This window comes from Sander vitreus, chromosome 5 (genome assembly GCF_031162955.1).
Source record: "Sander vitreus isolate 19-12246 chromosome 5, sanVit1, whole genome shotgun sequence".
Taxonomy (NCBI): Eukaryota; Metazoa; Chordata; class Actinopteri; order Perciformes; family Percidae; genus Sander; species Sander vitreus.
Window position 1 is genome coordinate 32,354,946 of NC_135859.1, and position 13,538 is coordinate 32,368,483.

Below are 13,538 nucleotides of genomic sequence, written 5' to 3' on the forward strand. Positions count from 1 at the left end.
GCGTGCTATTTATACGCCTTCCCATGAGATCACATTGGTCAAACCTCATCTCTCTCTACCCTCATTTCCTGTCATCTCTCTATGGTTGACTATCTAAAAAATGACACAAAATACCCCAAAAATACTTTTTACAAAAATGGTTCTGCCAATACAATGAAACAGTCATAATGATGGAGCATTTAAGGGACAACTTGAGGTTTAAAGGGTTTACTTCCACTTAATGAGGCCTGTTGGTGTAAATCCCTGAGGGTTCGTTAGCACACAACTGATGGGAATTCAATTAAAAAAGGTTTGCGTGTCCCCTTTTTTACACACACACACACACACACACACACACACACACAGACACACACACACACACACACACACACACACACACACACACACACACACACACACACACACAAACACAGACACACAAACACAGACACACACATAAGGTTACCTGTGTGTGTATACATATTAGAGAGAGAGAGAGAGAGAGAGAGAGAGAGAGAGAGAGAGAGAGAGAGAGAGGGAAAGAGAGGGGAGAGAGGTTTAAAGCGATGTCACTTTCATTTACATAGCAGCATGTTGTTAAGGTCCTGCTTTGACATTCAATTAAAACGTTTACATTCCTGCTTAATTAATTCGCCGGATGGCGGGAAGAAAAGACAAATGGACGGGCCGCTTTGACAGGAGACCGATAACCGTGTGTGTGTGTGTGTGTGTGTGTTAAGGTCACGGCAGGCTGACTATTATAATTCATCTCTATAGACATGTATTCAGCAGGGACGTATATTCTCTTTTTCAGCTTTATTTCCTGCAGCTGAAGCCGAGCCGAGCGGAGCTGTTGTTAATGCAGTAAAGTGTTTTAAAGCTGTTAAACACATCTGTATGGACTTTATTATCCCTTGGTTTATTGTTAAAAACTAAATGCTGCAGCTCATTATTGATCTCTGTATGCTGGAAAATGCATTTGTTCGTCGACGAAGAAGAACATTTTTAAATCCACACAGCTGAAGGAGCATTTTTTTCCTGTTTTGATTTTACATTTTATACCACAGGCCTATATCTAGTACTTATACATTAAATAACAACCCATTTGTGTGATATCCTATGAAATTAGCCGGGTACGTGACAACTGGTCACATGACAGATACGTTCAGCGTTCTTTACAGTCAACTTTAGCTGACAAAAGGTTACTGGGAGCGGGTTTCAGAGCATTGTGAGCTGCTGTCGTTTCAGCGGCCGTTACAGTTACAATGTGAGCGTCAAAAGTGACCAAAATTCTAGTTAAAGCTACATTGTGTAAAAATTTCTCCCATCTAGCGGTGAAATTGTATATGACAACCAACTGAATATTACTTTCTAGCCCCTCCCATTCCGAGTGTGTTGTAACTTCTACGGTGGCCATATTATTCCAGGAAGTATGACTTGGTCCGTGAGTGTTCCTTCCAGTGTAATAATAGTTTTATGGTATTTTGGTACCATTTCATTGCTAACATCAGCAATCAGGTTCCCAAATATATGCAAGCTAATGTTAGCAAAGTATCAGTGCTATCGTTATTCTGTATATTGTACGAGATTAATAGTGTAAGGCAATGTTTACAGCGTGGGAGAAAAGCAACGGAGGTTTGTGTTTTTAATATATTTCTCTGAGCAGAATGAACAATGTCAATGACACCGAAATTAGCTCTAAGTATCTCCATCGTTTACACGCAGCTGTTCTAGCTGTAGCTAGTCTGTGTTACAACTGCATTATGTGAGTTGTCTAGCAGGGAAATCACCACACATATGATTACGTTTATGTTACAAGGTAGACAATCCTTTTTCATCATTGACGCAAGGAAACGTATCCTAGACGTCGTTCTAGCGTTATGCACAACCATGCTATTAGTTAGCCAAGCAAGTAGCAACTATAAAACTTTGAATTTACACAAATAGGCAGAATTACCTTTTGAGAAGAAAGCAGGCAACTTCGGCGTCCCTTTTTAAAATCCTTGCTCCTTATGAGCTCTTACCATCTTGGAGATTCTACACGTACAGGAATACTTTGATTAGTTGGTGGAAGTAATTACACAATGGAGCTTTAAGATTAGAAATAAAATCGTGGTTTGTGTCACTACCCGATGTGAGTTGAGTGCAGATGTGAGTTGCGCATGCGTCACTTTGCGACAGATGCAGATTTATTTTGCTGTTAGCCACAGAATAATGAGCTAGGTACATTACATAGCAGTAATTTATTATTTAGCGTAAGGCATCACATTTTCACAGCATGATCCCAGTTCTAGATTAGAGGCTGGAGTAGCCTACAATAACCGGCTAACGAGAGACTTCTGTAATGTCAATACAATAAAAATGGACCTACGTAACAAAGTTTGTTCACTGCTGGCTACAAGTTAGCAATCAAACACAACAAAAGCTGTCACTTGAATGGTGTTTTGTGCTAACGTTAGCAATCAAACAATCATAGATAGCTAAAACGTTTTTTGAAATTATTTCCATCTTCTGTTATTGTTTGTAATGACAAATGTTTATTATTTTATGGATTTCACAATGCAGCCGGATCCGGATCCCTTGGCGTTATGCCGTCAACCGTTTAAATCTGAGTATGCGCAACTCACATCTGCACTCGACTCGACATCGGGTAGTGACAGTTTGGGTTAAAACAATTCTGATACATGAACACGCACTTCCTGGGTGAAAACTTGTGTTTAACCTGGGAGGCAGACTCTGCTCCCCAGGTTGAAGCCCTGTGTTTTATGTTTTCCTCCACAGCAGAATATGGAGCACTCCAAAACAGCATTTAGACCATTATGTTGGCAAATATATTGATACAACTTAAAAATAATAATGCCATTTCCTAATACTTTTCTAGGAAGTCAATAATAATCTGGGAACACAACAACATTCTGACATTCTGAGACAGTTATTCAGAGTTGTGTCAGCTGTGTTCCATCCATCCATCTTCATCCGCTTATCCGGGGTCGGGTCGCGGGGGTAGCAGCTCCAGCAGGGGACCCCAAACTTCCCTTTCCCGGGCCACATTAACCAGCTCCGACTGGGGGATCCCGAGGCGTTCCCAGGCCAGGTTAGAGATATAATCCCTCCACCTAGTCCTGGGTCTCCCCGAGGCCTCCTCCCAGCTGGACGTGCCTGGAACACCTCCCTAGGGAGGCGCCCCAGGGGGCATCCTTACCAGATGCCCGAACCACCTCAACTGGCTCCTTTCGACGCAAAGGAGCAGCGGCTCTACTCCGAGCTCCCTCACGGATAACTGAGCTTCTCACCCCTATCTCTAAGGGAGACGCCAGCTACCCTCCTGAGGAAACCCATTTCGGCCGCTTGTACCCTGGATCTTGTTCTTTCGGTCATGACCCAGCCTTCATGACCATAGGTGAGGGTAGGAACAAAAACTGACCGGTAGATTGAGAGCTTTGCCTTCTGGCTCAGCTCTCTTTTCGTCTAACGGTGCGATAAATTGAATGTAATACCGCACCTGCTGTGCCGATTCTCCGACCAATCTCCCGCTCCATTGTCCCCTCACTCGCGAACAAGACCCCAAGGTACTTGAACTCCTTCACTTGGGGTAAGGACTCATTCCCCTACCTGGAGAAGGCACTCCATCGGTTTCCTGCTGAGAACCATGGCCTCCGATTTAGAGGTGCTGATCCTCATCCCAGCCGCTTCACACTCGGCTGCGAACCGATCCAGTGAGTGCTGAAGGTCTACAGGCCGATGATGCCATCAGGACCACATCATCTGCAAAAAGCAGCGATGAGATCCCCAGCCCACCGAACTGCAACCCCTCTCCACCCCGACTACGCCTCGATATCCTGTCCATAAATACTACAAACAGGATTGGTGACAAAGCGCAGCCCTGGCGGAGGCCAACTCTCACCTGAAACGAGTCCGACTTACTGCCGAGAACCCGGACACAGCTCTCGCTTTGGTCGTACAGAGATTGGATGGCCCTGAGAAGGGACCCCTCACCCCGTACTCCCGCAGCACCTCCCACAGTATCTCCCGGGCACCCGGTCATACGCCTTCTCCAGATCCACAAAACACATGTAGACTGGTTGGGCATACTCCCAGGCTCCCTCCAGGATCCTTGCGGAGTAAAGATCTGGTCCGTTGTTCCACGACCAGGACGGAATCCGCATTGTTCCTCTTCAACCTGAGATTCGACTCATCGACCGAACCCTCCTTTCCAGCACCTTGGAGTAGACTTTACCGGGAGGCTGAGAAGTGTGATACCCCTGTAATTGGCACACCCTCTGGTCCCCTCTTTTAAAAAAGGGGAACCACCACCCCGGTCTGCCACTCCTTAGGCACCGTCCCAGACTTCCACGCAATGTTGAAGAGGCGTGTCGGACGGCTTCCTGACCACCGGTGTCCACCACGGTGTTCGTGGGTTACCGCCCCTTGAGGCACCTAAGACCCTAAGACCACAGCTCCTCACCGCAGCTTCAGCAATAGAAACTTTGAACATTGTCCACTCGGGTTCAATGCCCCCAGCCTCCACAGGGATGCACGAAAAGCTCCGCCGGAGGTGTGAGTTGAAAGTCTGTCGGACAGGGGCCTCCTCCAGACGTTCCCAATTTACCCGCACTACCCGTTTGGGCTTACCAGGTCTGTCCAGAGTCTTCCCCACCCCCTGACCCAACTCACCACCAGATGGTGATCGGTTGACAGCTCCGCCCCTCTCTTCACCCGAGTGTCCAAAACATATGGCCTCAGATCAGATGAAACGATTATAAAATCGATCATTGACCTTTGGCCTAGGGTGCTCTGGTACCAAGTACACTTATGAGCATCCCTATAGTTCGAACATGGTGTTCGTTATAGACAATCCATGACTAGCACAGAAGTCCAACAACAAACAACCACTCTGGTTTAGATCAGGGAGGCCGTTCCTCCCAATCACGCCTCTCCATGTGTCTCCATCATTACCCACGTGCGCGTTGAAGTCCCCCCAGCAGAACTATGGAGTCCCCAACTGGAGCCCCATGCAGGACTCCACTCAAGGTCTCCAAGAAGGCCGAATACTCTGAACTCTTGTTTGGTGCATATGCACAAACAACAGTCAGAGTTTTTTCCCCCCACAACCCGCAGGCGTAGGGAGGCGACCCTCTCGTCCACCGGGTTAAACTCCAACGTAGCGGCGCTCAGCCGGGGGCTTGTGAGTATCCCCACACCCGCCCGGCGCCTCACACCCTGGGCAACTCCGGAGAAGAAAAGAGTCCAACCCCTATCCAGGAGTATGGTTCCAGAACCAAGACTGTGCGTAGAGGTAAGCCCCACCAGATCTAACCGGTAGCGCTCCACCTCCCGCAAAGTTCCGGCTCCTTCCCCCACAGAGAGGTGACATTCCACGTCCCCCAGAGCCAGCCTCTGCTGCCCGGGTCTGGTCCGTCGAGGCCCCTGACCTTCACTGCCACCCATATGGCAGCGCACCCGACCCCCAGCGGGTCCTCCCACAGGTGGTGGGCTTATGGGATGGAGGGATGTCCGCCACGTAGCTTTTTCGGGCTGTGCCCGACCGGGCTCCGTGGCAAACCCGGCCACCAGACGCTCGCTGACGAGCCCTCCATCTGGGCCTGGCTCCAGACGGGGGGCCCCGGGCTTCCTCCGGGCAGGGTCACTTCATCCCTTCCTCGATTTTTCATAGGAGTGTCAGCTGTGTTGAGTTCGTATAAACAGTATAAACAGTTGTTCACTCCCAAAAGGTTTTCTTGAAACTTCACGTCAGTTAACTAATTTTTACATGATGTAAGATTTTTCATAGAAAGTAAAAAAATTGTTTTTGTCTTCCACATATTTGTGATTTTTGTGTAGCAGTGTGACTTCTTCAAGGTAAAAGCATTAATAAGTCCCGCTGCCATAAAACATAAAATAAAATGCATTTTCTAAGATCTGTTTATCTAAAAGAGAAAAAAATGTGTCTATTGAGAGAGAAAATGTAACACAATACTCAAAGTAATAGTGTAGTAATCACTGAAAGTGAAATAGATTTGTGAGAGCATTGAAATGATGTCTGTATTAAGAGGTATGTGCTCCTCCAGCAGACAGGGGGGGCTGTTGTGGATGCTCATGCAGATACAGCTGCAAAATTGCATATTTAATTTGTTAAAAACACTTGTTTTAAAACTAGACTATACGATTTTACTTTTCTTTAATGGCCATGATAGCAGCTGAATGTTGTGTTTGTATTCATAAATCTCCAGCACCAGTTTGTGCTGCTGCAGCTCTTCTTATGCTATGATGTTCCAGGTGTGCGCAGGCTGACAGGTGTGACATTCGGCTTGTTACAACAAATGATCAAACACACTGAAGTTACTGTTTCTATCAGCTTGGGATGGTAAAGGTCGACACAAACAGGACTGCTAACCTTTATTCGAGCAGGGAGATCAGTTGTGCAGCAGGAATGTTTTCCCCCCTGTCCCATGAGCCCCTCAAAGTTATTCATCAGACCGCTTGGAGGGTCTCCACCCACAGGTTGGGAACCACCGGCTTAGAGTGTTTTAGTGTCCTTTGTTTTGAAGTGTTACTTTGGGATTTGCAGATTTTGAAGACAAAACATGAGCAGTTCCCAGATGATTTAAATATTTTATTTTATAATGTAAAACGTGTCATTGACTCTTCTATGCAGCTTTTTGGCAACTTTTCTTTTCATTTTCTCCCATCCCCTCTTATTCTCCTCATCTCTCTTTTATTTCCCTTTCATCCTATTCTCTCCTCTTGGCTCACCTTGATTCCAGCCTAAACTTGTTTTTGTTTCCTTTTCTCTCCTTGTTACTCCTCTCCGTTTTGTCCTTTCATTTGCTCTCTCCTTTCCTTTATCCTCCACCTTGGCTCCTCTCCTTGTTAGCTTTTCTCTCATTGTCTCCTCTCCTCTCCTCTCCTCTCCTCCCCTCTCCTCCCCTCTCCTCTTCTCTTCTCCCCTCCCCTCCCCTCTCCTCTCCTCCCCTCTCCTCTCCTCCCCTCTCCTCTCCTCTCCTCTCCTCTCCTCTCCTCAGTGGGCGGGACTCTGATCCATGTCCAGCCCACAGGGGGGAGTGGTCTGTTGATGTGGCCGAGTTTGGAGCGCTGTATCACGGCCAGCCTCCCAGCTGTGACTCGCTGTGATTTCCTTTTTTTCTCCCCCCCCCCCTCTCTCGCCGTTACTCTCAGCAGGGCCCCGGCTGCTACCGCTGTCTCCCGTTAAGATGGAGCTCCGGACGATCATACCCGCTCTGCTCTTCCTCTCTGCCGCATGTCTGCAGTCGGTGTCCGGGGCGGCATCACGGAGAGGACCGAAAGTCACCGAGAAGGTGGGTGATGAGATTTGCCGCATCGAGCGTCGATTATAACGGGCATTCAGCATTCAGCGCGCGCGCGCACACACACACACACACACACACACACACACACACACACACAGAGAGACGAAATCTCCGGTCTCAGTGGAGGGAGGCCTGGACCGGGAACACACACTTGTATCACCACATAGGCTTTTTACAGATCTTTCCAGAATATGTGAGACAATCCACACACACGCACGCACGCACGCACGCACACACACAGCTGTACACGTGTACATTCAGACGAATACGCAGTTCGTTTGCCTGCAGGTCGTTCGCACGGGTTCGCGCACAAATACACGCACGGACCTGACCTGAATATAAATGTGTACATCATATAGGTTAATTTAGTAATTTATGATGGCCAGTCTAATGTTTTTATTGTGAAAGGGTGCCCCTTAAACAGGGATGTTTGTGTTAATGAAACAGACAACTTTAATATAAATGTTCAATTATATAAAATAATAGTCTATTGAAAAAAATCAATGTGTCTCCATAAAGTGATCATGGACTTATACTCCTGTAAAAGTATATCAGTCAAACCTTCAGTGCAGTAATATCCTGTGTTTGCAGTAAATGGGCTATTTAGACAGAAATGTTACAGTAAATCATCTCGATATCCAGATATCCATCACAGTTATTGTACTAAAATAGGCTGTAAAGGTTGAGTTCAACATCTCATACTAATCCATAAAAATAAAGCAACTCTTCTGTTAAACTCCATTCTTTACTCTCCAAACACATTAAACCGAGATAGCTCAACGTTTGGTGAATAAAGTGTTGGAGAACATTTGTTCCACTTGTTTAGTTTTGATGGACATGTTTTGAAGCTCTGTGTGTGTGTGTGTGTGTGTGTGTGTGTGTGTGTGTGTGTGTGTGTGTGTGTGTGTGCAGGTGTTTTTTGACATTACAGTGGCAGGTCACGAGGTGGGGCGGATTGTCATCGGCCTTTTTGGGGAGGTTGTCCCACTCACTGTAAATAACTTTGTCGCCCTGGCAGCTGGAGAGGTAGGATGATGGTGTATACAAGCGAGCGCACACACACACACACACACACACACACACACACACACACACACACACACACACACACACACACACACACACACACTTTACTCTTACAGCTGTTTCACAAGTTCCATTTCACATACATTTGTCATTATATTTTTCATAATAATAATGAATTATTAATAATTACAAATTCTTTTAGGCTTATCATTTATTTTATCTTGTATATTTAATTCTAAAGTCAATGAAGTATCTCCAGAAAACGTTCCAGTCTGTAATTCATTGGGTTGTTTGTAAGTCTTTATTTAAAGGAAAGTTGATCAGATGACCCTGAATCATACAATGTTTCACTTTCATATCGGTAGTCAGTGTTGCAGATTAGTTGTGATTTTATCAATAAAACATCGGGCATTTCATTTTGAAGATAATTATATAGAGTGGTTATTTGTCTTTTTCATTTATTTCTATATATTTAATGTACATACATTTCCACACAAAAAACTTGCCTTATGAAGCAAGTTTTTTGTTAAATCTTTCCATTGAGTCTCCCCCTAACACTTTTAAAGCTGCTAACTCTCTAAAGGCTGATAAATGCTTCTGCAGAGGCTCCACGCAGAGCTTTCGCCGTAGCCTAGGTAAGTGGCCTAAAGTTCATACTTGTGCGTCGATCTCTTTAAGAGAATAGCACGGCCGGCATGTGTGTATCCTGGGGAGTGTGTGGTAGAGCGAGTGAGAGAGTGACGTGATGAGCTTCGGAGCGAGGACTCTAGAGAGGCATAGTGGGAGAAACAAAGTGTCTCCCCTGTGCTTTTTGACCATGGTCGAAAATCTGTAGCAGGAAAAGTTAACCCTCTCCTTGATTTCATGTTGTTAATGGAGAAGGACAACCCGGAAATGAGACGGGGGAAATGCGACGCTACCAAACCACGGCCGAGCGACGTGTCGCTGCGACACGTGTCGCCTAGTTACATTTTTTGAGAGGTGCACTTCAGGCTATGGCGTAGGGTCGGTATGTCATTGTACCTACGTATGTACCCACGGCGTCGATTTAACGCAGAAGCATAAATCAGCCTTTACTGTGAATGCAGTGGTCTTTGGGTTTGCTTGTATTCGTGCAGACGTTAAGTTTCTTGCATGTCTCTGCAGAAAGGTTACGGCTACAAAGGGACAAAGTTCCACAGAGTCATCAAGGACTTTATGATCCAGGGAGGAGACTTTACAGCTGAAGATGGAACTGGAGGTGAGACTCAAAGTGACACAATAGTACATCTTTTAAATACCAAACACTCACTTTCTGTCAGATTGTACACTGAAGTCAAACCGAGTCCTGGTTTATTCCTTCCCTCTAATACGACCCATAGGAGCAATTCCCGCCCTCAACCAGAGAATGTAACGGTCATGGTTTTAAACACTTCAAAAGGCACCCAAACTACTTAGTTTGGGTCTGAAAACCTGTCTGAAAGTTGTCTTCTGGTAGCTGTGCCAAGAAAAATCTCAATCATTACCAATCTTGCAGAGATGTTACTTCATATGAATTCACTTGCCACATACCGAAGTATTCCAATCCATCAAAACGTTAAATATTTTGTTGTTGTTGCTTTTCATGGACTCTCTATGGGCTTCTACCTTGACTGTATGCCTCCATATCCCCCCGATTGCCTGCGAACTTCTCCTGACTATACAGTAATTTCTCTACTGTGCAACAGAAAGTCGTGTGGTCATGACAGAATCGTTAGCCTATTTTTACAAAAACGTCTGCTACGGAGCCATAACGTGAGATACAAGGTAATGGAGCCTTTATACATTGTCGCGTTTCTTTAGAAATAAACAATGGACAAATAGAGTCTTTAAAACGCTTCAGATGTAAAGTTATTTGCTGTCAAAGTGACGCCAAAATGAATGGGAGTCAATGGAATGCTAACAGGTGATGGCTTGTTAGCCTTAGAATCTCCCCATAGGAGGTACGCTTTGCGGATGCACGCTTAGCCCCTTGGGACAGCCTCAGTCAAGCCATTAACTGTAGTAAAAAAGCATTGATGCATCCACAGAAACTCGTGAAACTCCTCCTGCTGGGTATTCCATTTCTCTGCTGTCCATTCATATGCTCAGTGTTTCACCACAACACAACTATATACATACACACCCTCTGTTTCACACACAATGCTGTAAAGCCCATTAGTATTATAGGGTAAAACTGCCCATTTGTGATATAAATCAGAGCAGTGGTTTGTACGCATATAACCTTTCTTGTTAACTTCACACAGAGCAAGGAGCCAGTCTTTTACAGTTTTTAGATTTCATGTCAAATTTGTCACCACCTGAAAGTGAGCAAACTTTTTCCATCCAGGTCACAGCATCTATGGAACAACTTTTGCAGATGAAAACTTTAAACTGAAGCATTTAGGAGCCGGCTGGGTGAGCTCACACACATTTGTGTTTCTATTTATGACCTCAGTATTTCTCAGTTTCTACTTTAAATCTAGTTTTTCTTAATGAGAGGATCAGCTAGGTGACCTAAAACCTAAACATAACTTGTCAAAATGATGATGGTATAATGTATTAAATGGAGAAGTGTGTGTGTGTGTGTGTGTGTGTGTGTGTGTGTGTGTGTGTGTGTGTGTGTGTGTGTGTGTGTGTGTGTGTGTGTGTGTGTGTGTGTGTTGATGTACCAGGTGAGTATGGCGAATGCCGGTCCGGACACCAACGGATCGCAGTTCTTCATCCTGGCTGCCAAAGCACCGTGGCTGGATGGGAAACACGTGGTTTTTGGCAAAGTCCTGGATGGGATGGTGGGTTGACCCTCAGACACTTTTCATTAATCTGCTGCATGTTGCTTTAAAGAATAGGGAGGTTTGTTGTGACATATGATTAGATTTCCATTAACAGATATGACATTTGAAGTTTTAGAATAAAGTTGGCTTAATTATCCTAAGTGGAGTCTGAGGAGAGATGAAAAAAGTTCATTCCTAAACTATCAAACAAACAAAACTTACAGTTCATTAATTATTGAAGGGAAAAGGGCATCTAAGATTTGATAACAACAATAGTGTAATGTAACTAAGTACATTTACTCAAGTACTGTACCTAAGGACAAATTTGAGGTATTTGTACTTTACTTGAGTATTTCCATTTTCTGCTACATCTCAGAGATAAATATTGTACTTGTACTCCACTACATTTGTCTGACAGCTTTAGTTACTTCTCAGATGACAGTTTTCCATCCCCTTCCTGTCCAGTGTAAACAATGTATCTCCAGATGTGTTGATGTTGAATGTCTGAAGGGTGAAGTGTTCCTTTATGGGTTGAGAAAATTCTCCTACTTCCTAAGCTAAATGAAGTCTTTAAAAGCCTCTTGGATCAGCTGGACAATGCATCATCACAAAGCTGAAAACAGGGCTGTTTTTCTGACACCATGAAAAGTTTTCAAACTATTTAGAGATACGTGGTTCTCACAGGACAGCGACGCTACAAACATATGATGATCTTATAGAAGATGATGCATTGCTGTAGATTAAACTACCCAACAGTATATGAAGGAGTTAAAATGAGCACAAACTTAAACATCTACAGCAGTAAAATGCAACATAGACATTAATGCAGACATTTAACCCATCCCTAACCAATGGAAAAGAACAACGATTTAAAGTGCTCATATTATGCTCATTTTCAGATTCATAATTGTATTTAGAGGTTGTACCAGAGTAGGTTTATGTGGTTTAATTTTCAAAAAACACTATATTTTTGTTGTACTGCACATTGCTGCAGCTCCTCTTTTCACCCTGTGTGTTGAGCTCTCTGTTTTAGCTACAGAGTGAGACATCTCACTTCTGTTCCATCTTAATTGGGAGTCGCACATGCGCAGTACCTCGGTAAGGACTACTAGCCAGTCAGAAGCAGAGTATGAGGGTGTGCCATGCTAGCAGCTAGGCGAGCATTATAACGTGTGTTACAAAGTGACGCACGTTCGTCACGGAAGTAAAAGCTGGACTACAATAGAGCTGTTTGGAGCAGTTTGTGAACAGTCCCTTTGGGTGGACTTTGGGCTTTTTCACTTAGTAAACCTATAACATGCACAAAAAGATATATAACTAAAGTATAAAATATAAATATATAAATAAAGGAAAGGGAAAAAGCCAAAAAGCATAATATGGGCACTTTGTGCCCCAAAATGTTAATAATGCACTCTTAGCTGTGCAGTTATGGAAAAAATAACCCACTTTGCTTGTTACAGATGATCTCCTATATAAAACCTGTATCTAACCTGCTTCTGTCCGTCTCCTCTGGCAGTCTGTGGTTCACACCATCGAGCTCCAGGACACCAACGACAGAAACCTGCCATACACCGAGTGTGTGATCGTCAACAGCGGCAGGATCCCCGTCAAAGAGCCCTTCGTGGTGGAGGTGGAGGGCTGGTAAACACCACTTTTAGACGGTTTACTGTAAAACAAAGACACTATGTGATTATTAGATTCTGGTGATCAATCAGAAGTCCAAATTCAGATTCTCATATTATCACTTTTGCATGTTAACCTGCTGACACCAACATGCTAGCAACTAGGGCTGGGTATTTGTTTGAAATGTTTTGATTCTCTATGCTCAGGTGAAAACCATATATCTCCAAAATCCAAAATTTTTTAGGATTGCCACGTTTTGAACTAGATTCAATTTCGACGACAAAGCAATTTTAGAATCAGCAGATTTTGTTTTTTTTTATTTTTTATTTTACAACCAAAAGGTTTTAAAAGGATTCATGAGCCTTAAAGCGTAACTCTCGCCAAAATGCAACCTAGGGTCTTTTTGTGAATGTACCCGAGTCAAACTTTCATTTAAAAGCATATTTAGGACGGAAACGCCACTTTTAAGATGTACCGTATTTTTGTTTTTTGGTCAAATGGCCTTTTGAATGGGAGTGCTAGGGGCACTTTTATGCTAGCCTCAAAATAGCTATTTTTAAAACACTAAGAAGGCTCGACGCACCATGAAACTTTGCTCCAAGTATCACCAGGGGCTCTACACATGAACTCGAGCATTGAGAACATTGTTTGTGTACCCAGAGTTTACTAAAAAGATAGGTTTTGAACAACTCACCATAGCTCTTGTTGTTTCCGGCTGCTACCACCTCGGCAGTCAAAACAAGTCAATATCAAAACAAGTAGCCACAGATTTAGTATATCCCTTGTGCACCGGTGTAGTTAAGGTGACAGA

At 44.2% G+C, this 13,538-nt stretch overlaps 1 protein-coding gene across 1 annotated transcript; it reads left to right on the forward strand.

Annotated features, from left to right (window-relative positions):
• Positions 1-7,144: 7,144 nt before the first annotated feature.
• On the forward strand, positions 7,145-13,271 carry ppic (peptidylprolyl isomerase C). Its single transcript, XM_078249833.1, has 6 exons — positions 7,145-7,295; positions 8,220-8,333; positions 9,480-9,573; positions 10,681-10,748; positions 11,006-11,122; positions 12,621-13,271. Exons 1-6 carry the CDS (start codon positions 7,191-7,193, stop codon positions 12,747-12,749), a joined length of 627 nt encoding a protein of 208 aa, XP_078105959.1. The 5' UTR covers positions 7,145-7,190; the 3' UTR covers positions 12,750-13,271.
• Positions 13,272-13,538: the final 267 nt, after the last annotated feature.

Bases quoted from the DNA above. Each gene is read 5' to 3' on its own strand.
- ppic (XM_078249833.1), top strand. From the start codon at position 7,191: ATGGAGCTCCGGACGATCATACCCGCTCTGCTCTTCCTCTCTGCCGCA. The intron at 9,574-10,680 runs GTGAGACTCAAA...TTTTCCATCCAG, and splicing joins AGCTGAAGATGGAACTGGAG to GTCACAGCATCTATGGAACA. The intron at 10,749-11,005 runs GTGAGCTCACAC...TTGATGTACCAG, and splicing joins AGCATTTAGGAGCCGGCTGG to GTGAGTATGGCGAATGCCGG.